Source organism: Oncorhynchus nerka, unplaced genomic scaffold (genome assembly GCF_034236695.1).
Source record: "Oncorhynchus nerka isolate Pitt River unplaced genomic scaffold, Oner_Uvic_2.0 unplaced_scaffold_720, whole genome shotgun sequence".
Taxonomy (NCBI): Eukaryota; Metazoa; Chordata; class Actinopteri; order Salmoniformes; family Salmonidae; genus Oncorhynchus; species Oncorhynchus nerka.
In genome coordinates, this window is record NW_027040464.1 from 268,176 (window position 1) to 295,600 (window position 27,425).

The following is a 27,425-nucleotide window of genomic DNA, read 5'->3' on the forward strand; positions in this document are numbered from 1 at the left end:
ACACTTTGAGCTGATTGGATGACTCTGGACCAATCAGCTGCCTCCATCAGCAGGTCATGGAGCACACTCAGTCTGTCCATGGTATCACCTGGGGAGAAATACAGTTATATTACAGTATTGGCAGTACAGTAGTGTTATTACAGTAGTGTTAGTAGTGTTATTACAGTAGTGTTAGTAGTGTTATTACAGTAGTGTTAGTAGTGTTATTACAGTAGTGTTATTACAGTAGTGTTAGTAGTGTTATTACAGTAGTGTTATTACAGTAGTGTTATTACAGTAGTGTTATTACAGTAGTGTTAGTAGTGTTATTACAGTAGTGTTATTACAGTAGTGTTAGTAGTGTTATTACAGTAGTGTTATTACAGTAGTGTTATTACAGTAGTGTTAGTAGTGTTATTACAGTAGTGTTATTACAGTAGTGTTAGTAGTGTTATTACAGTAGTGTTATTACAGTAGTGTTATTACAGTAGTGTTATTACAGTAGTGTTAGTAGTGTTATTACAGTAGTGTTATTACAGTAGTGTTAGTAGTGTTATTACAGTAGTGTTATTACAGTAGTGTTAGTAGTGTTATTACAGTAGTGTTATTACAGTAGTGTTATTACAGTAGTGTTAGTAGTGTTATTACAGTAGTGTTATTACAGTAGTGGCAGTACAGTATTGGCATTACAGTAGTGGCAGTACAGTATTGGCATTACAGTAGTGTTATTACAGTAGTGTTAGTAGTGTTATTACAGTAGTGGCAGTACAGTATTGGCATTACAGTATTGGCATTACAGTAGTGTTATTACAGTAGTGTTATTACAGTAGTGTTAGTAGTGGTATTACAGTAGTGATATTACAGTAGTGGCAGTACAGTAGTGTTATTACAGTAGTGGCATTACAGTAGTGGCATTACAGTAGTGGCATTACAGTATTACAGTAGTGTTATTACAGTATTACAGTAGTGTTATTACAGTATTACAGTAGTGTTATTACAGTAGTGGCATTACAGTAGTGGTATTACAGTATTGGCATTACAGTAGTGGCATTACAGTAGTGGCATTACAGTATTGGCATTACAGTAGTGTTATTACAGTAGTGGCATTACAGTATTGGCATTACAGTAGTGGCATTACAGTAGTGGCATTACAGTATTACAGTAGTGGCATTACAGTAGTGGCATTACAGTAGGTGTATTACAGTAGTGGCATTACAGTAGTGTTATTACAGTAGTGGCATTACAGTAGTGGCATTACAGTATTACAGTAGTGGCATTACAGTATTACATTAGTGGCATTACAGTGTGTGTGTGTGTGTGTGTTTTTCCAAGATGGCATAGCAGTTCAGACGTCTTTTGTCCTCGTCTTGTCGTGTCGTGTATATATATATATTTACAACTTTTTTTTCACATACATTTTATTTTTATTTTCCATCAACTCATCTTCAATACACTCTCCTGCAACCTGCCTCACCAATTGATATGTATAAATAAGTATTATTTACCTCAAATCTGCAATCAAATCTGCAATCCTCCAAGAAGCTAGCCAGGAGCTAGCCAGAAGCTAATCAGAAGCTAGTTAGCTTCTTTACTGGCAACTCGTTCGTATTCAGCTAACCACGGTTTGTGGTCATTAGCTATCCTTTAACTCGAAAATCTATCGCCAGTTTTGTACGGCGCAGCGCGGCTCGGAACGGAACATACCGGACCGATTTTTCTCTCCATGTCCCTGGATTTCAACTGCTCTCTGGACATTCACTCCCGGATCTCACAGCTAGCTGGCTGCTATCCGTGTGTCTATCTGCTTTCGCCGATTCCGGAGCAAACATCAATTACTCCGGAGCTAGCGAGCTCCGTCAACCACTCCTGAGCTCCGTCAATCACTCCTGGGCTGCAGTCACCTATCCGGACCCGTTTTACTGCCTACACGGAGCCCCTCCGGGCCTTCACAACTGGACTGCCGACGTTATCTACCCGAAGGAGATCCGGCTGGCTCCTCCGTCGCGACGTTACCTGAATGCCCATCTGCGGCCTGCTAACCGTTAGCTGTCTTACCGGATGCTCTCAGAATAGACAATCGGACAATTTATTTATTTTTATTATTAACATGTTTCTTCTTGGGCCTCTATAACTATATCTATTGTTTTTATTTTTTTGTTGTTGTGTGATTTGGACTAATCCCCTCTACAACACGGAACTCTACTAATCTACTGACGGAACGCAAGAGGTGGCTAACAAACAGACCTCCATCCTATGCTAGCTTGCTACCGATGTCCTGGCTAGCTGTCTAAATCGCCGTGACCCCCAAACCAACCTCTCCACTCCCTGGACCCTTTTTGATCACTCGACTAAGGATGCCTCTCCTTAATGTCAATATGTCTTGTCCATTGCTGTTCTGGTTAGTGTTTATTGGCTTATTTCACTGTAGAGCCTCTAGTCCTGCTCACTATACCTTATCCAACTTATTAGTTCCACCACCCACACATGCAATGACATCTCCTGGTTTCAATGATGTTTCTAGAGACAATATCTCTCTCTTCATCACTCAATACCTAGGTTTACCTCCACTGTACTCACATCCTACCATACCTTTGTCTGTACATTATACCTTGATGCTATTTTATCGCCCCCAGAAACCTCCTTTTACTCTCTGTTCCAGACGTTCTAGACGACCAATTCTTATTGCTTTTAGCCGTACCCTTATTCTTCTCCTCCTATGTTCCTCTGGCGATGTAGAGGTGAATCCAGGCCCTGCAGTGCCTAGCTCCACTCCTATTCCCCAGGCGCTCTCTTTTGATGACTTCTGTAACCGTAATAGCCTTGGTTTCATGCATGTTAACATTAGAAGCCTCCTCCCTAAGTTTGTTCTCACTTTTCACTGCTTTAGCACACTCTGCCAACCCGGATGTTCTAGCTGTGTCTGAATCCTGGCTTAGGAAGACCACCAAAAATTCAGAAATTTTAATTCCAAACTACAACATTTTCAGACAAGATAGAACTGCTAAAGGGGGCGGTGTTGCAATCTACTGCAAAGATAGCCTGCAGAGTTCTGTCCTACTATCCAGGTCTGTACCCAAACAATTTGAACTTCTACTTTTAAAAATCCACCTCTCTAAAAACAAGTCTCTCACCGTTGCCGCCTGCTATAGACCACCCTCTGCTCCCAGCTGTGCTCTGGACACCATATGTGAACTGATTGCCCCCCATCTGTCTTCAGAGCTCGTGCTGCTAGGCGACCTAAACTGGAACATGCTTAACACCCCAGCCATCCTACAATCTAAACTTGATGCCCTCAATCTCACACAAATTATCAATGAACCTACCAGGTACCCCCCCCAAAGCCTTAAACACGGGCACCCTCATAGATATCATCCTAACCAACTTCCCTCTAAATACACCTCTGCTGTCTTCAACCAAGATCTCAGCGATCACTGCCTCATTGCCTGCATCCGTAATGGGTCAGCGGTCAAACGACCTCCACTCATCACTGTAAAACGCTCCCTGAAACACTTCAGCGAGCAGGCCTTTCTAATCGACCTGGCCGGGGTGTCCTGGAAGGATATTGATCTCATCCCGTCAGTAGAGGATGCCTGGATATTTTTTAAAATGCCTTCCTAACAATGTTAAATAAACATGCCCCATTCAAGAAAATTAGAACCAGGAACAGATATAGCCCTTGGTTCTCCCCAGACCTGACTGCCCTTAACCAACACAAAAACATCCTATGGCGTTCTGCATTAGCATCGAACAGTCCCCGTGATATGCAGCTGTTCAGGGAAGCTAGAAACCGTTATACACAGGCAGTTAGAAAAGCCAAGGCTAGCTTCTTCAAGCAGAAATTTGCTTCCTGCAACACTAACTCTAAAAGTTCTGGGACACTGTAAAGTCCATGGAGAATAAGAACACCTCCTCCCAGCTGCCCACTGCACTGAAGATAGGAAACACTGTCACCACTGATAAATCCACCATAATTGAGAATTTCAATAAGCATTTTTCTACGGCTGGCCATGCTTTCCACCTGGCAACTCCTACCCCGGTCAACAGCACTGCACCCCCAACAGCAACTCGCCCAAGCCTTCCCCATTTCTCCTTCTCCCAAATCCATTCAGCTGAAGTTCTGAAAGAGCTGAAAAATCTGGACCCCTACAAATCAGCCGGGCTAGACAATCTGGACCCTTTCTTTCTAAAATTATCTGCCGAAATTGTTGCCACCCCTATTACTAGCCTGTTCAACCTCTCTTTCGTGTCATCTGAGATTCCCAAAGATTGGAAAGCAGCTGCGGTCATCCCCCTCTTCAAAGGGGGGACACTCTTGACCCAAACTGCTACAGACCTATATCTATCCTACCATGCCTTTCTAAGGTCTTGAAAGCCAAGTCAACAAACAGATTACCGACCATTTCGAATCTCACCATACCTTCTCTGCTATGCAATCTGGTTTCAGAGCTGGTCATGGGTGCACCTCAGCCACGCTCAAGGTCCTAAACGATATCTTAACCGCCATCGATAAGAAACATTACTGTGCAGCCGTATTCATTGATCTGGCCAAGGCTTTCGACTCTGTCAACCACCACATCCTCATCGGCAGACTCGACAGCCTTGGTTTCTCAAATGATTGCCTCGCCTGGTTCACCAACTACTTCTCTGATAGAGTTCAGTGTGTCAAATCGGAGGGTCTGCTGTCCGGACCTCTGGCAGTCTCTATGGGGGTGCCACAGGGTTCAATTCTTGGACCGACTCTCTTCTCTGTATACATCAATGAGGTCGCTCTTGCTGCTGGTGAGTCTCTGATCCACCTCTATGCAGACGACACCATTCTGTATACTTCCGGCCCTTCTTTGGACACTGTGTTAACAACCCTCCAGGCAAGCTTCAATGCCATACAACTCTCCTTCCGTGGCCTCCAATTGCTCTTAAATACAAGTAAAACTAAATGCATGCTCTTCAACCGATCGCTACCTGCACCTACCCGCCTGTCCAACATCACTACTCTGGACGGCTCTGACTTAGAATACGTGGACAACTACAAATACTTAGGTGTCTGGTTAGACTGTAAACTCTCCTTCCAGACCCATATCAAACATCTCCAATCCAAAGTTAAATCTAGAATTGGCTTCCTATTTCGCAACAAAGCATCCTTCACTCATGCTGCCAAACATACCCTTGTAAAATTGACCATCCTACCAATCCTCGACTTTGGCGATGTCATTTACAAAATAGCCTCCAATACCCTACTCAACAAATTGGATGCAGTCTATCACAGTGCTATCCGTTTTGTCACCAAAGCCCCATATACTACCCACCATTGCGACCTGTACGCTCTCGTTGGCTGGCCCTCGCTTCATACTCGTCGCCAAACCCACTGGCTCCATGTCATCTACAAGACCCTGCTAGGTAAAGTCCCCCTTATCTCAGCTCGCTGGTCACCATAGCATCTCCCACCTGTAGCACACGCTCCAGCAGGTATATCTCTCTAGTCACCCCCAAAACCAATTCTTTCTTTGGCCGCCTCTCCTTCCAGTTCTCTGCTGCCAATGACTGGAACGAACTACAAAAATCTCTTAAATTGGAAACACTTATCTCCCTCACTAGCTTTAAGCACCAACTGTCAGAGCATCTTACAGATTACTGCACCTGTACATAGCCCACCTATAATTTAGCCCAAACAACTACCTCTTTCCCAACTGTATTTAATTTATTTATTTATTTTGCTCCTTTGCACCCCATTATTTTTATTTCTACTTTGCACATTCTTCCATTGCAATACTACCATTCCAGTGTTTTACTTGCTATATTGTATTTACTTTGCCACCATGGCCTTTTTTGCCTTTACCTCCCTTCTCACCTCATTTGCTCACATTGTATATAGACTTGTTTATACTGTATTATTGACTGTATGTTTGTTTTACTCCATGTGTAACTCTGTGTCGTTGTATCTGTCGAACTGCTTTGCTTTATCTTGGCCAGGTCGCAATTGTAAATGAGAACTTGTTCTCAACTTGCTTACCTGGTTAAATAAAGGTGAAATAAAAAAATAAAAAAAACAGTAGTGGCATTACAGTAGGTGTATTACAGTAGGTGTATTATAGTATTACAGTAGGTGTATTACAGTAGTAGTAGTATTACAGTAGTAGTGGTATTACAGTAGTAGTGATATTACAGTAGTGGTATTACAGTAGTAGTAGTATTACAGTATTATAGTAGTGGTATTACAGTAGTAGTGGTATTACAGTAGTAATGGGATTACAGTATTATAGTAGTGGTATTACAGTAGTAGTGGCATTACAGTATTATAGTAGTGGTGGTATTACAGTATTATAGTAGTGGTATTACAGTAGTAGTAGTATTACAGTAGTAGTATTACAGTAGTAGTGATATTACAGTAGTAGTAGTATTACAGTATGACAGTAGTAGTAGTATTACAGTAGTAGTGATATTACAGTAGTAGTGATATTACAGTAGTAGTGGTGTTACAGTAGTAGTAGTATTACAGTAGTAGTAGTATGACAGTAGTAGTGGTATTACAATAGTGGTGTTACAGTAGTAGTAGTATGACAGTAGTAGTGGTATTACAGTAGTAGTGGTATTACAGTAGTAGTGGTATTACAGTAGTAGTGGTATTACAGTAGTAGTGGTATTACAGTAGTGGTGTTACAGTAGTAGTAGTATGACAGTAGTAGTGGTATTACAGTAGTAGTGGTATTACAGTAGTAGTAGTATTACAGTAGTAGTGGTATTACAGTAGTGGTATTACAGTAGTAGTAGTATTACAGTGGTAGTGGTATTACAGTAGTAGTGGTATTACAGTAGTGGTATTACAGTAGTAGTATTACAGTGGTAGTGGTATTACAGTAGTGGTATTACAGTAGTGGTATTACAGTAGTAGTGGTATTACAGTAGTGGTATTACAGTAGTGGTATTACAGTGGTAGTGGTATTACAGTAGTGGTATTACAGTAGTAGTGGTATTACAGTAGTGGTATTACAGTAGTGGTATTACAGTGGTAGTGGTATTACAGTAGTGGTATTACAGTAGTAGTGGTATTACAGTAGTGGTATTACAGTAGTAGTGGTATTACAGTAGTAGTGGTATTACAGTAGTAGTGGTATTACAGTAGTGGTATTACAGTAGTGGTATTACAGTAGTAGTGGTATTACAGTAGTAGTGGTATTACAGTAGTGGTATTACAGTAGTGGTATTACAGTGGTAGTGGTATTACAGTAGTGATATTACAGTAGTAGTGGTATTACAGTAGTGATATTACAGTAGTAGTGGTATTACAGTAGTGATATTACAGTAGTAGTGGTATGACAGTAGTAGTGGTATTACAGTAGTAGTGGTATTACAGTAGTAGTGGTATTACAGTGGTAGTGGTATGACAGTAGTAGTGGTATTACAGTAGTAGTGGTATTACAGTAGTAGTGGTATTACAGTAGTAGTGGTATTACAGTAGTAGGGGTATTACAGTGGTAGTCGTATTACAGTGGTAGTGGTATGACAGTAGTAGTGGTATTACAGTAGTAGTGGTATGACAGTAGTAGTGGTATTACAGTAGTAGTGGTATTACAGTAGTAGTGGTATGACAGTAGTGGTATTACAGTGGTAGTGGTATGACAGTAGTAGTGGTATTACAGTAGTAGTGGTATGACAGTAGTAGTGGTATTACAGTAGTAGTGGTATTACAGTAGTAGTGGCATTATAGTAGTGATATTACAGTAGTAGTGATATTACAGTGGTAGTGGTATTACAGTAGTGGTATTACAGCGGTAGTGGTATTACAGCAGTAGTGGTATTACAGTAGTAGTAGTATTACAGTAGTAGTAGTATTACAGTAGTAGTGATATTACAGTAGTAGTAGTATTACAGTAGTAGTAGTATTACAGTAGTAGTACTATTACAGTAGTGGTATTACAGTAGTGGTATTACAGTAGTAGTGATATTACAGTGGTAGTGGTATTACAGTAGTAGTAGTAGTATTACAGTAGTAGTAGTATTACAGTAGTGGTATTACAGTAGTAGTGATATTACAGTAGTAGTAGTATTACAGTAGTAGTGGTATTACAGTGGTAGTGGTATTACAGTAGTAGTAGTATTACAGTAGTAGTAGTATTACAGTAGTGGTATTACAGCAGTAGTGGTATTACAGCAGTAGTAGTATTACAGTAGTAGCGATATTACAGTGGTAGTGGTATTACAGTAGTAGTAGTATTACAGTAGTAGTGATATTACAGTAGTGGTGTTACAGTAGTAGTAGTATTACAGTAGTAGTAGTATTACAGTAGTAGTGATATTACAGTAGTGGTATTACAGTAGTAGTAGTATTACAGTAGTAGTAGTATTACAGTAGTAGTGGTATTACAGTAGTAGTGGTATTACAGTATTACAGTAGAAGTGGTATTACAGTATTACAGTAGTAGTGGTATTACAGTATTACAGTAGTGGTATTACAATATTATAGTAGTAGTGGTATTACAGTAGTAGTAGTATTATAGTAGTAGTGGTATTACAGTAGTAGTGGTATTACAGTATAAGTGGTATTAGAGTAGTAGTGATATTACAGTAGTGGTATTACAGTAGTATTAGTGTTACAGTAGTAGTGGTATTACAGCATTACAGTAGTAATATTACAGTAGTGGTATTACAGTAGTACAGTAGTAGTGGTATTACAGTAGTAGTGGTATTATAGAATTACAGGAGTAATATTACAGTAGTGGTATTATAATATTACAGTAGTGGTATTATAGTATTACAGTAGTGGTATTATAGTAGTAGTGATATTACAGTAGTAGTGGTATGACAGTAGTAGTGATATTACAGTAGTGGTATGACAGTAGTAGTGATATTACAGTAGTGGTATGACAGTAGTAGTGATATTACAGTAGTAGTATGACAGTAGTAGTGATATTACAGTAGTAGTGGTATGACAGTAGTAGTGGTATGACAGTAGTAGTGGTATGACAGTAGTAGTGATATTACAGTAGTAGTGGTATTACAGTAGTAGTGGCATTATAGTAGTGGTATGACAGTAGTAGTGATATTACAGTAGTAGTGGTATGACAGTAGTAGTGGTATGACAGTAGTAGTGGTATGACAGTAGTAGTGATATTACAGTAGTAGTGGTATGACAGTAGTAGTAGTATTACAGTAGTAGTGATATTACAGTAGTGGTATTACAGTAGTAGTAGTATTACAGTAGTAGTAGTATTACAGTAGTAGTGGTATTACAGTAGTAGTGGTATTACAGTATTACAGTAGAAGTGGTATTACAGTATTACAGTAGTAGTGGTATTACAGTATTACAGTAGAAGTGGTATTACAATATTATAGTAGTAGTGGTATTACAGTAGTAGTAGTGGTATTACAGTAGTATTGGTATTACAGTATTACAGTAGAAGTGGTATTAGAGTAGTAGTGATATTACAGTAGTGGAATTACAGTAGTATTAGTGTTACAGTAGTAGTGGTATTACAGCATTACAGTAGTAATATTACAGTAGTGGAATTATAGTAGTACAGTAGTAGTGGTATTACAGTAGTACAGTAGTGGAATTATAGTAGTACAGTAGTAGTGGTATTACAGTAGTACAGTAGTAGTGGTATTACAGTAGTAGTGGTATTATAGAATTACAGTAGTAATATTACAGTAGTGGTATTACAGTAGTACAGTAGTAGTGGTATTACAGTAGTACAGTAGTAGTGGTATTACAGTAGTAGTGGTATTATAGAATTACAGGAGTAATATTACAGTAGTGGTATTACAGTAGTACAGTAGTAGTGGTATTACAGTAGTACAGTAGTAGTGGTATTACAGTAGTAGTGGTATTATAGAATTACAGGAGTAATATTACAGTAGTGGTATTATAATATTACAGTAGTGGTATTATAGTATTACAGTAGTGGTATTATGGTAGTAGTGATATTACAGTAGTAGTGGTATGACAGTAGTAGTGATATTACAGTAGTGGTATGACAGTAGTAGTGATATTACAGTAGTGGTATGACAGTAGTAGTGATATTACAGTAGTAGTATGACAGTAGTAGTGATATTACAGTAGTAGTGGTATGACAGTAGTAGTGGTATGACAGTAGTAGTGATATTACAGTAGTAGTGGTATGACAGTAGTAGTGATATTACAGTAGTAGTGATATTACAGTAGTAGTGGTATTACAGTAGTAGTGGCATTATAGTAGTGGTATGACAGTAGTAGTGATATTACAGTAGTAGTGGTATGACAGTAGTAGTGGTATGACAGTAGTAGTGGTATGACAGTAGTAGTGGTATGACAGTAGTAGTGGTATTACAGTAGTAGTGGTATGACAGTAGTAGTGGTATGACAGTAGTAGTGATATTACAGTAGTAGTGGTATGACAGTAGTAGTGATATTACAGTAGCATTATAGTAGTGGTATTACAGTATTACAGTAGTAGTGGTATTATAGCATTACAGTAGTAATATTACAGTAGTTTGTGACATTACCAGACCCTGCCTCCCCTCTCAACAGGAACAGGAAGAGGCCTCTATGGGCGGGGCTTCGGAAAGCTTCCAGCGATGACAGACCACGCCCCCCTGGCTCAGACACAGGGAAGCATGCAGACCTGACAAGCACAGATCACCATGTTACATTTCTATTCTGCTCTGATGTTTCCCTGAAATGCTTCTAGGAACATTGTGTATGTTATTGATTGATTTGTTATTACACCATCTTACAGAGATACTTTACACACATCAACGTAGAATACACTATGTATGTATTGTGTATGTTATTGATTTGTTATTACACCATCTTACAGAGATACTTTACACACATCAACGTAGAATACACTACGTATTTATTGTGTATACAGTTGAACTCGGAAGTTTACATACACTTAGGTTGGATTTTCAAACTATAGTTTTGGCAAATCGGTTAGGACATCTACTTGGTGCATGACACAAGTCATTTTTCCAACAATTGTTTACAGACAGATTAATTCACTGTATCACAATTCTAGTGGGTCAGACGTTTACATACACTGAGTTGACTGTGCCTTTAAACAGCTTGGAAAATTTCAGAAAATTACATGGTTTTAGAAGCTTCTGATTGACTCAGATTGTGTCAATTAGCCTATGAATGTACTTTGGTGTGAAAAGAGTACAAAAGTATCTATATCTACAGTAAAACGAGTCCTATATCGACATAACCTGAAAGGCCTGCTCAGCAAGGAAGAAGCCACTGCTACAAAACGGCCATAAAAAAGCCAGACTACGGTTTGCAACTGCACATGGGGACAAAGATCGTACTTTTTGGAGAAATGTCCTCTGGTCTGATGAAACAAAAATAGAACTGTTTGGCCATAATGACCATCGTTATGTTTGGAGGAAAAAGGGGGATGCTTGCAAGCCGAAGAACACCATCCCAACCGTGAAGCACGGGGGTGGCAGCATCATGTTGAGGGGGTGCTTTGCTGCAGGAGGGACTGGTGCACTTCACAAAATAGATGGCATCATGAGGCAGGAAAATTATGTGGATGTATTGAAGCAACATCTCAAGACATCAGTCAGGTAGATAAAGCTTGATCGGAAATCGGTCTTCCAAATGGACATTGACCCCAAGCATACTTCCAAAGTTGTGGCAAAATGGCTTAAGGACAACAAAGTCAAGGTATTGGAGTGGCCATCACAAAGCCCTGACCTCAATCCCAGAGAAGATTTGTGGGCGAGCAAGGAGGCCTACAAACCTGACTCAGTTACACCAGCTCTGTCAGGAGGAATGGGCCAAAATTCACCAAACTTACTGTGGGACGTTTGTGGAAGGCTACCCGAAACGTTTGACCCAAGTTAAACAATTTAAAGGCATTGCTACCAAATACTAATTGAGTGAATGTAAACTTCTGACCCACTGGGAATGTGATGAAAGAAATTAAAGCTGAAATACATAATTGTCTCTACTATTATTCTGACATTTCACATTCTTAAAATAAAGTGGTGATCCTAACTGACCTAAGACAGGGAATGTTTACTAGGATTAAATGTCAGGAATTGTGAAAAACTAAGTTAAAATTTATTTGGCTAAGGTGTATGTAAACTTCAGAGTTCAACTGTATAAGCATTCTATCTCTACGTGTGTGTGTGTGTGTGTGTGTGTGTGTGTACCTGAGCTGCAGGGTGAGAGCAGCAGTGAGACAGGGCAAGTCCAGTAGAGAGTGCAGCAGCTCAACTGCAGTCCCAGCTGTGACCAGAGAGGGCAGCACATCCACATAGTCAGATACCAGGCCTGGACTGTCCCACGCTAGGAACTACAACACATCACATAGTCAGATACCAGGCCTGGACTGTCCCACGCTAGGAACTACAACACATCACATAGTCAGATACCAGGCCTGGACTGTCCCACGCTAGGAACTACAACACATCACATAGTCAGATACCAGGCCTGGACTGTCCCACGCTAGGAACTACAACACATCACATAGTCAGATACCAGGCCTGGACTGTCCCACGCTAGGAACTACAACACATCACATAGTCAGATACCAGGCCTGGACTGTCCCACGCTAGGAACTACAACACATCACATAGTCAGATACCAGGCCTGGACTGTCCCACGCTAGGAACTACAACACATCACATAGTCAGATACCAGGCCTGGACTGTCCCACGCTAGGAACTACAACACATAGTCAGATACCAGGCCTGGACTGTCCCACGCTAGGAACTACAACACATAGTCAGATACCAGGCCTGGACTGTCCCACGCTAGGAACTACAACACATCACATAGTCAGATACCAGGCCTGGACTGTCCCACGCTAGGAACTACATCACATAGTCAGATACCAGGCCTGGACTGTCCCACGCTAGAAACTACAACACATAGTCAGATCCCAGGCCTGGACTGTCCCACGCTAGGAACTACAACACATAGTCAGATACCAGGCCTGGACTGTCCCACGCTAGAAACTACAACACATAGTCAGATACCTGGCCTGGACTGTCCCACGCTAGGAACTACAACACATCACATAGTCAGATACCAGGCCTGGACTGTCCCACGCTAGGAACTACAACACATCACATAGTCAGATACCTGGCCTGGACTGTCCCACGCTAGGAACTACAACACATAGTCAGATACCAGGCCTGGACTGTCCCACGCTAGGAACTACAACACATAGTCAGATACCAGGCCTGGACTGTCCCACGCTAGGAACTACAACACATCACATAGTCAGATACCAGGCCTGGACTGTCCCACGCTAGGAACTACAACACATCACATAGTCAGATACCTGGCCTGGACTGTCCCACGCTAGGAACTACAACACATCACATAGTCAGATACCAGGCCTGGACTGTCCCACGCTAGGAACTACAACACATAGTCAGATACCAGGCCTGGACTGTCCCACGCTAGGAACTACAACACATAGTCAGATACCAGGCCTGGACTGTCCCACGCTAGGAACTACAACACATAGTCAGATACCTGGCCTGGACTGTCCCACGCTAGAACTACAACACATAGTCAGATACCAGGCCTGGACTGTCCCACGCTAGGAACTACAACACATAGTCAGATACCTGGCCTGGACTGTCCCACGCTAGGAACTACAACACATCACATAGTCAGATACCAGGCCTGGACTGTCCCACGCTAGGAACTACAACACATCACATAGTCATATACCAGGCCTGGACTGTCCCACGCTAGGAACTACATCACATCACATAGTCAGATACCAGGCCTGGACTGTCCCACGCTAGGAACTACATCACATCACATAGTCAGATACCAGGCCTGGACTGTCCCACGCTAGGAACTAATAACTACAAGAACCCGGCGTCAGATACCAGACTAGAACCCGGCGTGATGTGATGTGTGTTACCTTGAGCAGGCTAGGGAAGTAGTGTGTTACCTTGAGCAGGCTAGGGAAGTAGTGTGTTACCTTGAGCAGGCTAGGGAAGTAGTGGGTTACCTTGAGCAGGCTAGGGAAGTAGTGTGTTACCTTGAGCAGGCTAGGGAAGTAGTGTGTGTTACCTTGAGCAGGCTAGGGAAGTAGTGTGTTACCTTGAGCAGGCTAGGGAAGTAGTGGGTTACCTTGAGCAGGCTAGGGAAGTAGTGTGTTACCTTGAGCAGGCTAGGGAAGTAGTGTGTTACCTTGAGCAGGCTAGGGAAGTAGTGTGTGTTACCTTGAGCAGGCTAGGGAAGTAGTGAGTTACCTTGAGCAGGCTAGGGAAGTAGTGTGTTACCTTGAGCAGGCTAAGGAAGTAGTGTGTTACCTTGAGCAGGCTAGGGAAGTAGTGTGTTACCTTGAGCAGGCTAGGGAAATGGTGTGTGTAACCTTGAGCAGGCTAGGGAAGTAGTGTGTTACCTTGAGCAGGCTAGGGAAGTAGTGTGTTACCTTGAGCAGGCTAGGGAAAAGGTGTGTGTAACCTTGAGCAGGCTAGGGAAGTAGTGTGTTACCTTGAGCAGGCTAGGGAAGTAGTGTGTTACCTTGAGCAGGCTAGGGAAGTAGTGTGTTACCTTGAGCAGGCTAGGGAAGTAGTGTGTTACCTTGAGCAGGCTAGGGAAGTAGTGTGTTACCTTGAGCAGGCTAGGGAAGTAGTGTGTTACCTTGAGCAGGCTAGGGAAGTAGTGTGTTACCTTGAGCAGGCTAGGGAAGTAGTGTGTTACCTTGAGCAGGCTAGGGAAGTAGTGTGTGTTACCTTGAGCAGGCTAGGGAAGTAGTGTGTTACCTTGAGCAGGCTAGGGAAGTAGTGGGTTACCTTGAGCAGGCTAGGGAAGTAGTGTGTTACCTTGAGCAGGCTAGGGAAGTAGTGTGTTACCTTGAGCAGGCTAGGGAAGTAGTGTGTTACCTTGAGCAGGCTAGGGAAGTAGTGTGTGTTACCTTGAGCAGGCTAGGGAAGTAGTGTGTTACCTTGAGCAGGCTAGGGAAGTAGTGTGTTACCTTGAGCAGGCTAGGGAAGTAGTGTGTTACCTTGAGCAGGCTAGGGAAGTAGTGTGTGTTACCTTGAGCAGGCTAGGGAAGTAGTGTGGTACCTTGAGCAGGCTAGGGAAAAGGTGTGTGTAACCTTGAGCAGGCTAGGGAAGTAGTGTGTTACCTTGAGCAGGCTAGGGAAAAGGTGTGTGTAACCTTGAGCAGGCTAGGGAAGTAGTGTGTTACCTTGAGCAGGCTAGGGAAGTAGTGTGTTACCTTGAGCAGGCTAGGGAAATGGTGTGTGTAACCTTGAGCAGGCTAGGGAAGTAGTGTGTTACCTTGAGCAGGCTAGGGAAGTAGTGTGTTACCTTGAGCAGGCTAGGGAAAAGGTGTGTGTAACCTTGAGCAGGCTAGGGAAAAGGTGTGTGTAACCTTGAGCAGGCTAGGGAAGTAGTGTGTTACCTTGAGCAGGCTAGGGAAGTAGTGTGTTACCTTGAGCAGGCTAGGGAAGTAGTGTGTTACCTTGAGCAGGCTAGGGAAGTAGTGTGTTACCTTGAGCAGGCTAGGGAAGTAGTGTGTTACCTTGAGCAGGCTAGGGAAGTAGTGTGTTACCTTGAGCAGGCTAGGGAAGTAGTGTGTTACCTTGAGCAGGCTAGGGAAGTAGTGTGTTACCTTGAGCAGGCTAGGGAAGTAGTGTGTTACCTTGAGCAGGCTAGGGAAGTAGTGTGTTACCTTGAGCAGGCTAGGGAAGTAGTGTGTTACCTTGAGCAGGCTAGGGAAGTAGTGTGTTACCTTGAGCAGGCTAGGGAAGTAGTGTGTGTTACCTTGAGCAGGCTAGGGAAGTAGTGGGTTACCTTGAGCAGGCTAGGGAAGTAGTGTGTTACCTTGAGCAGGCTAGGGAAGTAGTGTGTTACCTTGAGCAGGCTAGGGAAGTAGTGTGTTACCTTGAGCAGGCTAGGGAAGTAGTGTGTTACCTTGAGCAGGCTAGGGAAGTAGTGTGTTACCTTGAGCAGGCTAGGGAAGTAGTGTGTTACCTTGAGCAGGCTAGGGAAGTAGTGTGTTACCTTGAGCAGGCTAGGGAAGTAGTGTGTTACCTTGAGCAGGCTAGGAAGTAGTGTGTTACCTTGAGCAGGCTAGGGAAGTAGTGTGTTACCTTGAGCAGGCTAGGGAAGTAGTGTGTTACCTTGAGCAGGCTAGGGAAGTAGTGTGTTACCTTGAGCAGGCTAGGGAAGTAGTGTGTTACCTTGAGCAGGCTAGGGAAGTAGTGTGTTACCTTGAGCAGGCTAGGGAAGTAGTGGGTTACCTTGAGCAGGCTAGGGAAGTAGTGGGTTACCTTGAGCAGGCTAGGGAAGTAGTGGGTTACCTTGAGCAGGCTAGGGAAGTAGTGTGTTACCTTGAGCAGGCTAGGGAAGTAGTGTGTGTACAGTGGTACAGAGGAGTGGAGCTGCAGCTGATTGGCTCTGATGAAGGACAGCGTCTCGTGGGCCAGATAGGGGTCGTTGAAACACTCTGCTGGGAGAACACCAAACACACACCTCCACACACACTCACTGTCCACCGCTGCAGTCTCCCCTACACACACACACACACACACAAACACAGTAAGTACACACGAGCTCTATCCTCCACACGTGCACACACACACACACTAGCTCTATCCTCCACATGTGCACACACACACCTCCTCACCGTGGTTCAGGTAGAACTGAGCGATGGGCAGGAGGACTCTGCTGCAGGACAGGTCAGAGTTCAGACGGCCGAACAGTGACTTAACACACGGGAACGCACGATACACACACCCTGCGTCCTCCACACACACACCGTCCAGGATACGCACGGCCTCCACCAAGCACTGACACACACACACACACACACACACACACACACACACACACACACACACACACACACACACACACACACACACACACGAGAGAGAGAGGACAGGGTTACTACAGCAGTATAACAGGTATAACAGGGTTACTACAGCAGTATGACAGGGTTACTACAGCAGTATGACAGGGTTACTACAGCAGTATGACAGGGTTACTACAGCAGTATGACATGGTTACTACAGCAGTATGACAGGGTTACTACAGCAGTATGACAGGGTTACTACAGCAGTATGACAGGGTTACTACAGCAGTATGACATGGTTACTACAGCAGTATGACAGGGTTACTACAGCAGTATAACAGGGTTACTACAGCAGTATAACAGGGTTACTACAGCAGTATGACAGGGTTACTACAGCAGTATGACAGGGTTACTACAGCAGTATGACAGGGTTAGTTACTACAGCAGTATGACAGGGTTACTACAGCAGTATGACAGGGTTACTACAGCAGTATGACAGGGTTACTACAGCAGTATGACAGGGTTACTACAGCAGTATGACAGGGTTACTACAGCAGTATGACAGGGTTACTACAGCAGTATAACAGGGTTACTACAGCAGTATGACAGGGTTACTACAGCAGTATGACAGGGTTACTACAGCAGTATAACAGGTATAACAGGGTTACTACAGCAGTATGACAGGGTTACTACAGCAGTATGACTGTGTGATTGTAGGGAACAGGGTCACTACAGCAATATAACAGGGTTACTACAGCAGTATGACAGGGTTACTACAGCAGTATGACAGGGTTACTACAGCAGTATGGCAGGGTTACTACAGCAGTATGACAGGGTTACTACAGCAGTATGACAGGGTTACTACAGCAGTATAACAGGGTTACTACAGCAGTATGACAGGGTTACTACAGCAGTATGACAGGGTTACTACAGCAGTATGACAGGGTTACTACAGCAGTATGACAGGGTTACTACAGCAGTATGATAGGGTTACTACAGCAGTATGACAGGGTTACTACAGCAGTATAACAGGGTTACTACAGCAGTATGACAGGGTTACTACAGCAGTATGACAGGGTTACTACAGCAGTATGACAGGGTTACTACAGCAGTATGACAGGGTTACTACAGCAGTATGACAGGGTTACTACAGCAGTATGACTGTGTGATTGTAGGGGACAGGGTTACTACAGCAGTATGACAGGGTTACTACAGCAGTATGACAGGGTTACTACAGCAGTATGATAGGGTTACTACAGCAGTATAACTGTGTGTGATTGTAGGGGACAGGGTTACTACAGCAGTATGACAGGGTTACTACAGCAGTATGACAGGGTTACTACAGCAGTATAACAGGGTTACTACAGCAGTATGACAGGGTTACTACAGCAGTATGACAGGGTTACTACAGCAGTATGATAGGGTTACTACAGCAGTATGACAGGGTTACTACAGCAGTATGACAGGGTGTGACAGGGTTACTACAGCAGTATGACAGGGTTACGACAGCAGTATAACAGGGTTACTACAGCAGTATGACAGGGTTACTACAGCAGTATGACAGGGTTACTACAGCAGTATGACAGGGTTACTACAGCAGTATGACAGGGTTACTACAGCAGTATGATAGGGTTACTACAGCAGTATAACTGTGTGTGATTGTAGGGGACAGGGTTACTACAGCAGTATAACAGGGTTACTACAGCAGTATGACAGGGTTACTACAGCAGTATGACAGGGTTACTACAGCAGTATGATAGGGTTACTACAGCAGTATAACTGTGTGTGATTGTAGGGGACAGGGTTACTACAGCAGTATAACTGGGTTACTACAGCAGTATAACTGTGTGTGATTGTAGGGGACAGGGTTACTACAGCAGTATAACTGTGTGTGATTGTAGGGGACAGGGTTACTACAGCAGTATGACAGGGTTACTACAGCAGTATGACAGGGTTACTACAGCAGTATGACAGGGTTACTACAGCAGTATGATAGGGTTACTACAGCAGTATAACTGTGTGTGATTGTAGGGGACAGGGTTACTACAGCAGTATGACAGGGTTACTACAGCAGTATGACAGGGTTACTACAGCAGTATGATAGGGTTACTACAGCAGTATAACTGTGTGTGATTGTAGGGGACAGGGTTACTACAGCAGTATGACAGGGTTACTACAGCAGTATGACAGGGTTACTACAGCAGTATGACAGGGTTACTACAGCAGTATGACAGGGTTACTACAGCAGTATGATAGGGTTACTACAGCAGTATGACAGGGTTACTACAGCAGTATGACAGGGTTACTACAGCAGTATGACAGGGTTACTACAGCAGTATGATAGGGTTACTACAGCAGTATAACTGTGTGTGATTGTAGGGGACAGGGTTACTACAGCAGTATGACAGGGTTACTACAGCAGTATAACTGTGTGTGATTGTAGGGGACAGGGTTACTACAGCAGTATGACAGGGTTACTACAGCAGTATGACAGGGTTAGTTACTACAGCAGTATAACTGTGTGTGATTGTAGGGGACAGGGTTACTACAGCAGTATGACAGGGTTACTACAGCAGTATAACTGTGTGTGATTGTAGGGGTTGTAGCTCACTGCTTTCTGTAGCTCTGTGTCTGTTCTCTTCAGCGCCTCTGAAACAGAAGAAAACAGTCTTTACTGTTCAACACTGGGTTAGGGGTTAACACAGGGTTAGGGGTTAACACTGGGTTAGGGGTTAACACTGGGTTAGGGGTTAACACTGGGTTAGGGGTTAACACAGGGTTAGGGGTTAACACTGGGTTAGGGGTTAACACTGGGTTAGGGGTTAACACTGGGTTAGGGGTTAACACTGGGTTAGGGGTTAACACTGGGTTAGGGGTTAACACAGGGTTAGGGGTTAACACAGGGTTAGGGGTTAACACAGGGTTAGGGGTTAACACAGGGTTAGGGGTTAACACAGGGTTAGGGGTTAACACTGGGTTAGGGGTTAACACTGGGTTAGGGGTTAACACTGGGTTAGGGGTTAACACTGGGTTAGGGGTTAACACTGGGTTAGGGGTTAACACAGGGTTAGGGGTTAACACTGGGTTAGGGGTTAACACAGGGTTAGGGGTTAACACTGGGTTAGGGGTTAACACAGGGTTAGGGGTTAACACAGGGTTAGGGGTTAACACTGGGTTAGGGGTTAACACTGGGTTAGGGGTTAACACAGGGTTAGGGGTTAACACAGGGTTAGGGGTTAACACTGGGTTAGGGGTTAACACTGGGTTAGGGGTTAACACAGGGTTAGGGGTTAACACTGGGTTAGGGGTTAACACAGGGTTAGGGGTTAACACTGGGTTAGGGGTTAACACTGGGTTAGGGGTTAACACTGGGTTAGGGGTTAACACAGGGTTAGGGGTTAACACAGGGTTAGGGGTTAACACAGGGTTAGGGGTTAACACAGGGTTAGGGGTTAACACAGGGTTAGGGGTTAACACAGGGTTAGGGTTAACACAGGGTTAGGGTTAACACAGGGTTAGGGTTAACACAGGGTTAGGGGTTAACACTGGGTTAGGGGTTAACACTGGGTTAGGGGTTAACCCTGGGTTAGGGGTTAACACTGGGTTAGGGTTAACACGGTTAGGGTTAACAGGGTTAGGGGTTAACACTGGGTTAGGGGTTAACACAGGGTTAGGGTTAACACGGGGTTAGGGTTAACACGGGGTTAGGGTTAACACGGGTTTAGGGTTAACACAGGGTTAGGGTTAACACAGGGTTAGGGTTAACACAGGGTTAGGGGTTAACACAGGGTTAGGGGTTAACACAGGGTTAGGGGTTAACACAGGGTTAGGGTTAACACAGGGTTAGGGTTAACACAGGGTTAGGGGTTAACACAGGGTTAGGGGTTAACACAGGGTTAGGGGTTAACACAGGGTTAGGGGTAACACAGGGTTAGGGTTAACACAGGGTTAGGGTTAACACAGGGTTAGGGGTTAACACAGGGTTAGGGTTAACACAGGGTTAGGGTTAACACAGGGTTAGGGTTAACACAGGGTTAGGGTTAACACAGGGTTAGGGTTAACACAGGGTTAGGGTTAACACAGGGTTAGGGGTTAACACTGGGTTAGGGGTTAACACAGGGTTAGGTGTTAACACAGGGTTAGGGGTTAACACAGGGTTAGGGGTTAACACAGGGTTAGGGGTTAACACAGGGTTAGGGGTTAACACAGGGTTAGGGGTTAACACAGGGTTAGGGGTTAACACAGGGTTAGGGTTAACACAGGGTTAGGGTTAACACTGGGACACTGGGATTTACAGATTCAACACAGGGACACTGGGATTTACAGATTCAACCCCCATGTAGGGGTTAGCGTCCATGCTGTAGTGTAGGGGTTAGGGTACATGCTGTAGTGTAGGGGTTAGGGTCCATACTGTAGTGTAGGGGTTAGCGTCCATACTGTAGTGTAGGGGTTAGGGTCCATGCTGTAGTGTAGGGGTTAGCGTCCATACTGTAGTGTAGGGGTTAGGGTCCATACTGTAGTATAGGGGTTAGGGTCCATACTGTAGTGTAGGGGTTAGCGTCCATACTGTAGTGTAGGGGTTAGGGTCCATGCTGTAGTGTAGGGGTTAGGGTCCACACTGTAGTGTAGGGGTTAGGGTCCACGCTGTAGTGTAGGGGTTATGGTCCACGCTGTAGTGTAGGGGTTAGGGTCCACGCTGTAGTGTAGGGGTTAGGGTCCACGCTGTAGTGTAGGGGTTAGGGTCCACGCTGTAGTGTAGGGGTTAGGGTCCACGCTGTAGTGTAGGGGTTAGGGTCCACGCTGTAGTGTAGGGGTTAGGGTCCACGCTGTAGTGTAGGGGTTAGGGTCCATGCTGTAGTGTAGGGGTTAGGGTCCATGCTGTAGTGTAGGGGTTAGGGTCCATGCTGTAGTGTAGGGGTTAGGGTCCATACTGTAGTGTAGGGGTTAGCGTCCATACTGTAGTGTAGGGGTTAGGGTCCATGCTGTAGTGTAGGGGTTAGGGTCCATACTGTAGTATAGGGGTTAGGGTCCATGCTGTAGTGTAGGGGTTAGGGTCCATGCTGTAGTGTAGGGGTTAGGGTCCATGCTGTAGTGTAGGGGTTAGGGTCCATGCTGTAGTGTAGGGGTTAGGGTCCATGCTGTAGTGTAGGGGTTAGGGTCCATACTGTAGTATAGGGGTTAGGGTCCATACTGTAGTGTAGGGGTTAGGGTCCATACTGTAGTGTAGGGGGGTTAGGGTCCATGCTGTAGTGTAGGGGTTAGGGTCCATGCTGTAGTGTAGGGGTTAGGGTCCATGCTGTAGTGTAGGGGTTAGGGTCCATGCTGTAGTGTAGGGGTTAGGGTCCATACTGTAGTGTAGGGGTTAGGGTCCATACTGTAGTGTAGGGGTTAGGGTCCATACTGTAGTGTAGGGGTTAGGGTCCATACTGTAGTGTAGGGGTTAGGGTCCATACTGTAGTGTAGGGGTTAGGGTCCATACTGTAGTGTAGGGGGTAGGGTCCATGCTGTAGTGTAGGGGTTAGGGTCCATGCTGTAGTGTAGGGGTTAGGGTCCATACTGTAGTATAGGGGTTAGGGTCCATACTGTAGTGTAGGGGTTAGGGTCCATACTGTAGTGTAGGGGTTAGGGTCCATACTGTAGTGTAGGGTTAGGGTCCATACTGTAGTATAGGGGTTAGGGTCCATGCTGTAGTGTAGGGGTTAGGGTCCATACTGTAGTATAGGGGTTAGGGTCCATACTGTAGTGTAGGGGTTAGGGTCCATACTGTAGTGTAGGGGTTAGGGTCCATACTGTAGTGTAGGGGTTAGGGTCCCTGCTGTAGTGTAGGGGTTAGGGTCCATGCTGTAGTGTAGGGGTTAGGGTCCATACTGTAGTATAGGGGTTAGGGTGTAGGGTACATACTGCGGCCACTCTGTTCTATGGGTGTAGGGTACATATTGCGGTCACTCTGTTCTATGAGGCAGTAGTGTAGGGGTTAGGGTGTAGGGTATATATTGGGGTCACTCTGTTCTTTGAGGCAGTAGTGTAGGGGTTAGGGTGTAGGGTACATACTGCGGCCACTCTGTTCTATGGGTGTAGGGTACATACTGCGGTCACTCTGTTCTATGAGGCAGTAGTGTAGGGGTTAGGGTCCATACAGTAGTGTAGGGGTAGGGTACATACTGCGGTCACTCTGTTCTATGAGGCAGTAGTGTAGGGGTTAGGGTGTAGGGTACATACTGCGGCCACTCTGTTCTATGGGTGTAGGGTACATACTGCGGTCACACTGTTCTATGAGGCCGTAGTGTAGGGGTTAGGGTGTAGGGTACATACTGCGGTCACTCTGTTCTATGAGGCAGTAGTGTAGGGGTTAGGGTGTAGGGTACATACTGCGGTCACTCTATTCTATGAGGCAGTAGTGTAGGGGTTAGGGTGTAGGGTACATACTGCGGCCACTCTGTTCTATGAGGCAGTAGTGTAGGGGTTAGGGTGTAGGGTACATACTGCGGCCACTCTGTTCTTTGAGGCAGTAGTGTAGGGGTTAGGGTGTAGGGTACATACTGCGGTCACTCTGTTCTTTGAGGCAGTAGTGTAGGGGTTAGGGTGTAGGGTACATACTGCGGTCACTCTGTTCTATGAGGCAGTAGTGTAGGGGTTAGGGTGTAGGGTACATACTGCGGTCACTCTGTTCTATGAGGCAGTAGTGTAAAGGGTTAGGGTGTAGGGTACATACTGCGGCCACTCTGTTCTTTGAGGCAGTAGTGTAGGGGTTAGGGTGTAGGGTACATACTGCGGTCACTCTGTTCTATGAGGCGTTGGCAGTACTGGAAACTCTTCTCTCTCAGACGTTCTTTAGGCGGAAGGAGTCTGCTGGAGGACGACGTGGCTGATACCATGGAAACCAATGAGCCGTCCACCTCCGACCTGTCATCTGGGGCCACAGAGAGGTCAAGGGTTAGAGGTCAGGGGTGGACTAACCAGTTAAAGCAACACACTGTAAAATGAGCTTAACACCAATGGAACAGATCCATGACATGTTTACATGTAGTAGTCAGCCAGTACAGTCAGCCAGTACAGTACAGTCAGTAGTCAGTCAGCCAGTACAGTCAGCCAGTAGTCAGCCAGTACAGTCAGTCAGTCAGTACAGTCAGCCAGTAGTCAGCCAGTACAGTCAGTCAGTACAGTCAGCCAGTACAGTCAGTCAGTACAGTACAGCCAGCCAGTACAGTCAGCCAGTACAGTCAGCCAGTACAGTCAGTCAGTACAGTACAGCCAGCCAGTAAGTACAGTCAGCCAGTACAGTCAGCCAGTACAGTCAGCCAGTACAGTCAGCCAGTACAGTCAGTACAGTCAGCCAGCCAGTACAGTCAGCCAGTACAGTCAGCCAGTACAGTCAGCCAGTACAGTCAGTCAGTACAGTCAGTCAGTACAGTCAGTCAGTCAGTACAGTCAGTCAGCCAGTACAGTCAGCCAGTACAGTCAGCCAGTACAGTCAGCCAGTACAGTCAGTCAGTCAGTACAGTCAGCCAGCCAGTACAGTCAGCCAGTACAGTCAGTCAGTACAGTCAGCCAGTACAGTCAGCCAGTACAGTCAGCCAGTACAGTCAGCCAGTACAGTCAGCCAGTCAGTACAGTCAGCCAGCCAGTACAGTCAGCCAGTACAGTCAGTCAGTCAGTACAGTCAGCCAGCCAGTACAGTCAGCCAGTACAGTCAGCCAGTACAGTCAGCCAGTACAGTCAGCCAGCCAGTACAGTCAGCCAGCCAGTACAGTCAGCCAGCCAGTACAGTCAGCCAGTAGTCAGCCAGTACAGTCAGCCAGTACAGTCAGCCAGTACAGTACAGTCAGCCAGTACAGTCAGCCAGCCAGTACAGTCAGCCAGCCAGTACAATCAGCCAGCCAGTACAGTCAGCCAGTACAGTACAGTCAGCCAGTACAGTCAGCCAGTACAGTCAGTCAGCCAGTACAGTCAGCCAGTACAGTCAGCCAGCCAGTACAGTCAGCCAGTACAGTCAGCCAGTACAGACAGTCAGTACAGTCAGCCAGTACAGTCAGTCAGCCAGTACAGTCAGCCAGCCAGTACAGTCAGCCAGTACAGTCAGCCAGTACAGTCAGTCAGTCAGTACAGTCAGCCAGCCAGTACAGTCAGCCAGTACAGTCAGCCAGTACAGTCGTCAGTCAGCCAGTACAGTCAGCCAGTACAGTCAGCCAGTACAGTCAGCCAGTACAGTCAGCCAGCCAGTACAGTCAGCCAGTACAGTCAGCCAGTACAGACAGTCAGTACAGTCAGCCAGTACAGACAGTCAGCCAGTACAGTCAGCCAGTACAGTCAGCCAGCCAGTACAGTCAGCCAGTACAGTCAGCCAGTACAGTCAGCCAGCACAGTCAGCCAGCAGTCAGCCAGTCAGTAGTCAGTCAGCCAGCAGTCAGCCAGTACAGTCAGCCAGTACAGTCAGCCAGCCAGTACAGTCAGCCAGTACAGTCAGCCAGTACAGTCAGCCAGCCAGTACAGTCAGCCAGTACAGTCAGCCAGCCAGTACAGTCAGCCAGTACAGTCAGCCAGCCAGTACAGTCAGCCAGTACAGTCAGCCAGCCAGTACAGTCAGCCAGCCAGTACAGTCAGCCAGTAGTCAGTCAGCCAGTACAGTCAGCCAGCCAGTACAGTCAGCCAGTACAGTCAGCCAGTCAGTACAGTCAGCCAGTACAGTCAGCCAGTACAGCCAGCCAGTACAGTCAGCCAGTACAGCCAGCCAGTACAGTCAGCCAGTACAGCCAGCCAGTACAGTCAGCCAGTACAGCCAGCCAGTAGTCAGCCAGCCAGTACAGTCAGCCAGCCAGTACAGTCAGCCAGTACAGTCAGCCAGCCAGTACAGTCAGCCAGTACAGTCAGCCAGCCAGTACAGTCAGCCAGCCAGTACAGTCAGCCAGTACAGTCAGCCAGCCAGTACAGTCAGCCAGCCAGTACAGTCAGCCAGTACAGTCAGCCAGTACAGTCAGCCAGCCAGTACAGTCAGCCAGTACAGCCAGCCAGTACAGTCAGCCAGTACAGCCAGCCAGTACAGCCAGCCAGTACAGTCAGCCAGTACAGCCAGCCAGTACAGTCAGCCAGTACAGCCAGCCAGTACAGTCAGCCAGTACAGCCAGCCAGTACAGTCAGCCAGTACAGCCAGCCAGTATAGTCAGCCAGTACAGCCAGCCAGTAGTCAGCCAGCCAGTACAGTCAGCCAGCCAGTACAGTCAGCCAGTAGTCAGCCAGTACAGTCAGCTAGTACAGCCAGCCAGTACAGTCAGCCAGTACAGTCAGCCAGTACAGTCAGTCAGTCAGTCAGCACACAGTCAGCCAGCCAGGAAACAGTCAGACAGCATGTGAGTCAGTCAGCTAGCCAGCCAGCTAATCAGTCAGCTAGACAGTCAGTACAGTCAGTCAGTCAGCCAGCACACAGTCAGCCAGCCAGCCAGGAAACAGTCAGCCAGCATGTGAGTCAGTCAGCTAGCCAGCCAGCTAATCAGTCTGCCAATCAGTCAGCTAGACAGTCAGTACAGTCAGTCAGTCAACCAGCACACAGTCAGCCAGCCAGCCAGGAAACAGTCAACCAGCATGTGAGTCAGTCAGCTAGCCAGCCAGCTAATCAGTCTGCCAATCAGTCAGCTAGCCAGCCAGCCAGTCAGCTAGCCAGCCAGCCAGTCAGCCAATCAGTCAGCTAGCCAGCCAGCCAATCAGTCAGCTAGACAGCCAGTACAGTCAGTCAGTCAGCTAGCCAATCAGTCAGCTAGACACCTTACCATGGAAGAAAGAGAGACTGAGCTGGCAGACCAGAGGTACAACCTAATATAACCCCCCCCACACACACACACACACACACCTGCGTCTGTGCTGTTGGTACAACCTAATATAACCCCCCATTCACATCTCAATGGAACCCCCCCCCCCCCCACACACACCTGCGTCTGTGCTGTTGGTACAACCTAATATAACCCCCCATTCACATCTCAATGGAACCTCCCCCACACACACCTGCGTCTGTGCTGTTGGTACAACCTAATATAACCCCCATTCACATCTCAATGGAACCTCCCCCCCACACACACCTGCGTCTGTGCTGTTGTTGCCATCCGTTACATTGTGGTATGTGATCAGCCAATGGCGTAGCAGAGAGAAACTGTAGAGGTTCATCCATTGGTCGTCTGAGAAGGCTTGGCTGACACACAGCACTGTGAAGAAATCACCACACACACAGCCGTCCAGCTCCACCACTGGCCCCGGCTACACACACACACACACACACACACACACACACACACACACACACAATTTAGAAAAGACATTCAGAACATCCAGATGTTTCATTACAGTTCTGCATGTAAACATATGCAGTGATTTGATTGGTTTATTAGAGGTCACCTGACGTATTCGAGGGCCAGTGAAAAACCCTCCTGACGAAGCCACACCTCCCTGCTGAACACTGGCGTAGCGCAGCCAATCGACAAGCCTCTTACTGAGCAGGGTCACATGATCTACACACACACACACACACACACACACACACACACACACACTTTAGTCAGTTAGCAGACGTTCTTATCCAGAGAGACTTAGTTACATTAACATGTTAAGACATCCACATATCACAGTAGTTAGTATATTCAGATAGCTAGGTGAGACAACCACATATCACAGTAGTTAGTATATTCAGATAGCTAGGTGGACAACCAC

General features: G+C 45.6%; 1 protein-coding gene across 1 annotated transcript; it reads right to left on the minus strand.

Moving 5' to 3' along the window:
- Positions 1-26,969, minus strand: LOC135571156 (AP-5 complex subunit zeta-1-like). Its single transcript, XM_065016949.1, has 8 exons — positions 26,801-26,969; positions 23,503-23,643; positions 19,345-19,382; positions 16,566-16,728; positions 16,270-16,448; positions 12,112-12,187; positions 10,456-10,574; positions 1-88 (listed from the first exon to the last, which is right to left on the minus strand). The coding sequence occupies exons 1-7, from the start codon at positions 26,883-26,885 to the stop codon at positions 10,474-10,476; spliced, it is 783 nt and encodes a 260-aa protein (XP_064873021.1). The 5' UTR covers positions 26,886-26,969; the 3' UTR covers positions 1-88; positions 10,456-10,473.
- Between the last annotated feature and the right edge of the window lie 456 nt (positions 26,970-27,425).

Excerpts from the sequence above, each read along its gene's own strand:
- LOC135571156 (XM_065016949.1), bottom strand. The coding sequence starts at position 26,885 with ATGAACCTCTACAGTTTCTCTCTGCTACGCCATTGGCTGATCACATAC. Across the intron at positions 23,644-26,800 it reads CAACAACAGCACAGACGCAG|ATGACAGGTCGGAGGTGGAC; the intron begins GTGTGTGTGGGG and ends CTGTGGCCCCAG. Across the intron at positions 10,575-12,111 it reads GCTCTCACCCTGCAGCTCAG|GTCTGCATGCTTCCCTGTGT; the intron begins GTACACACACAC and ends TGTGCTTGTCAG.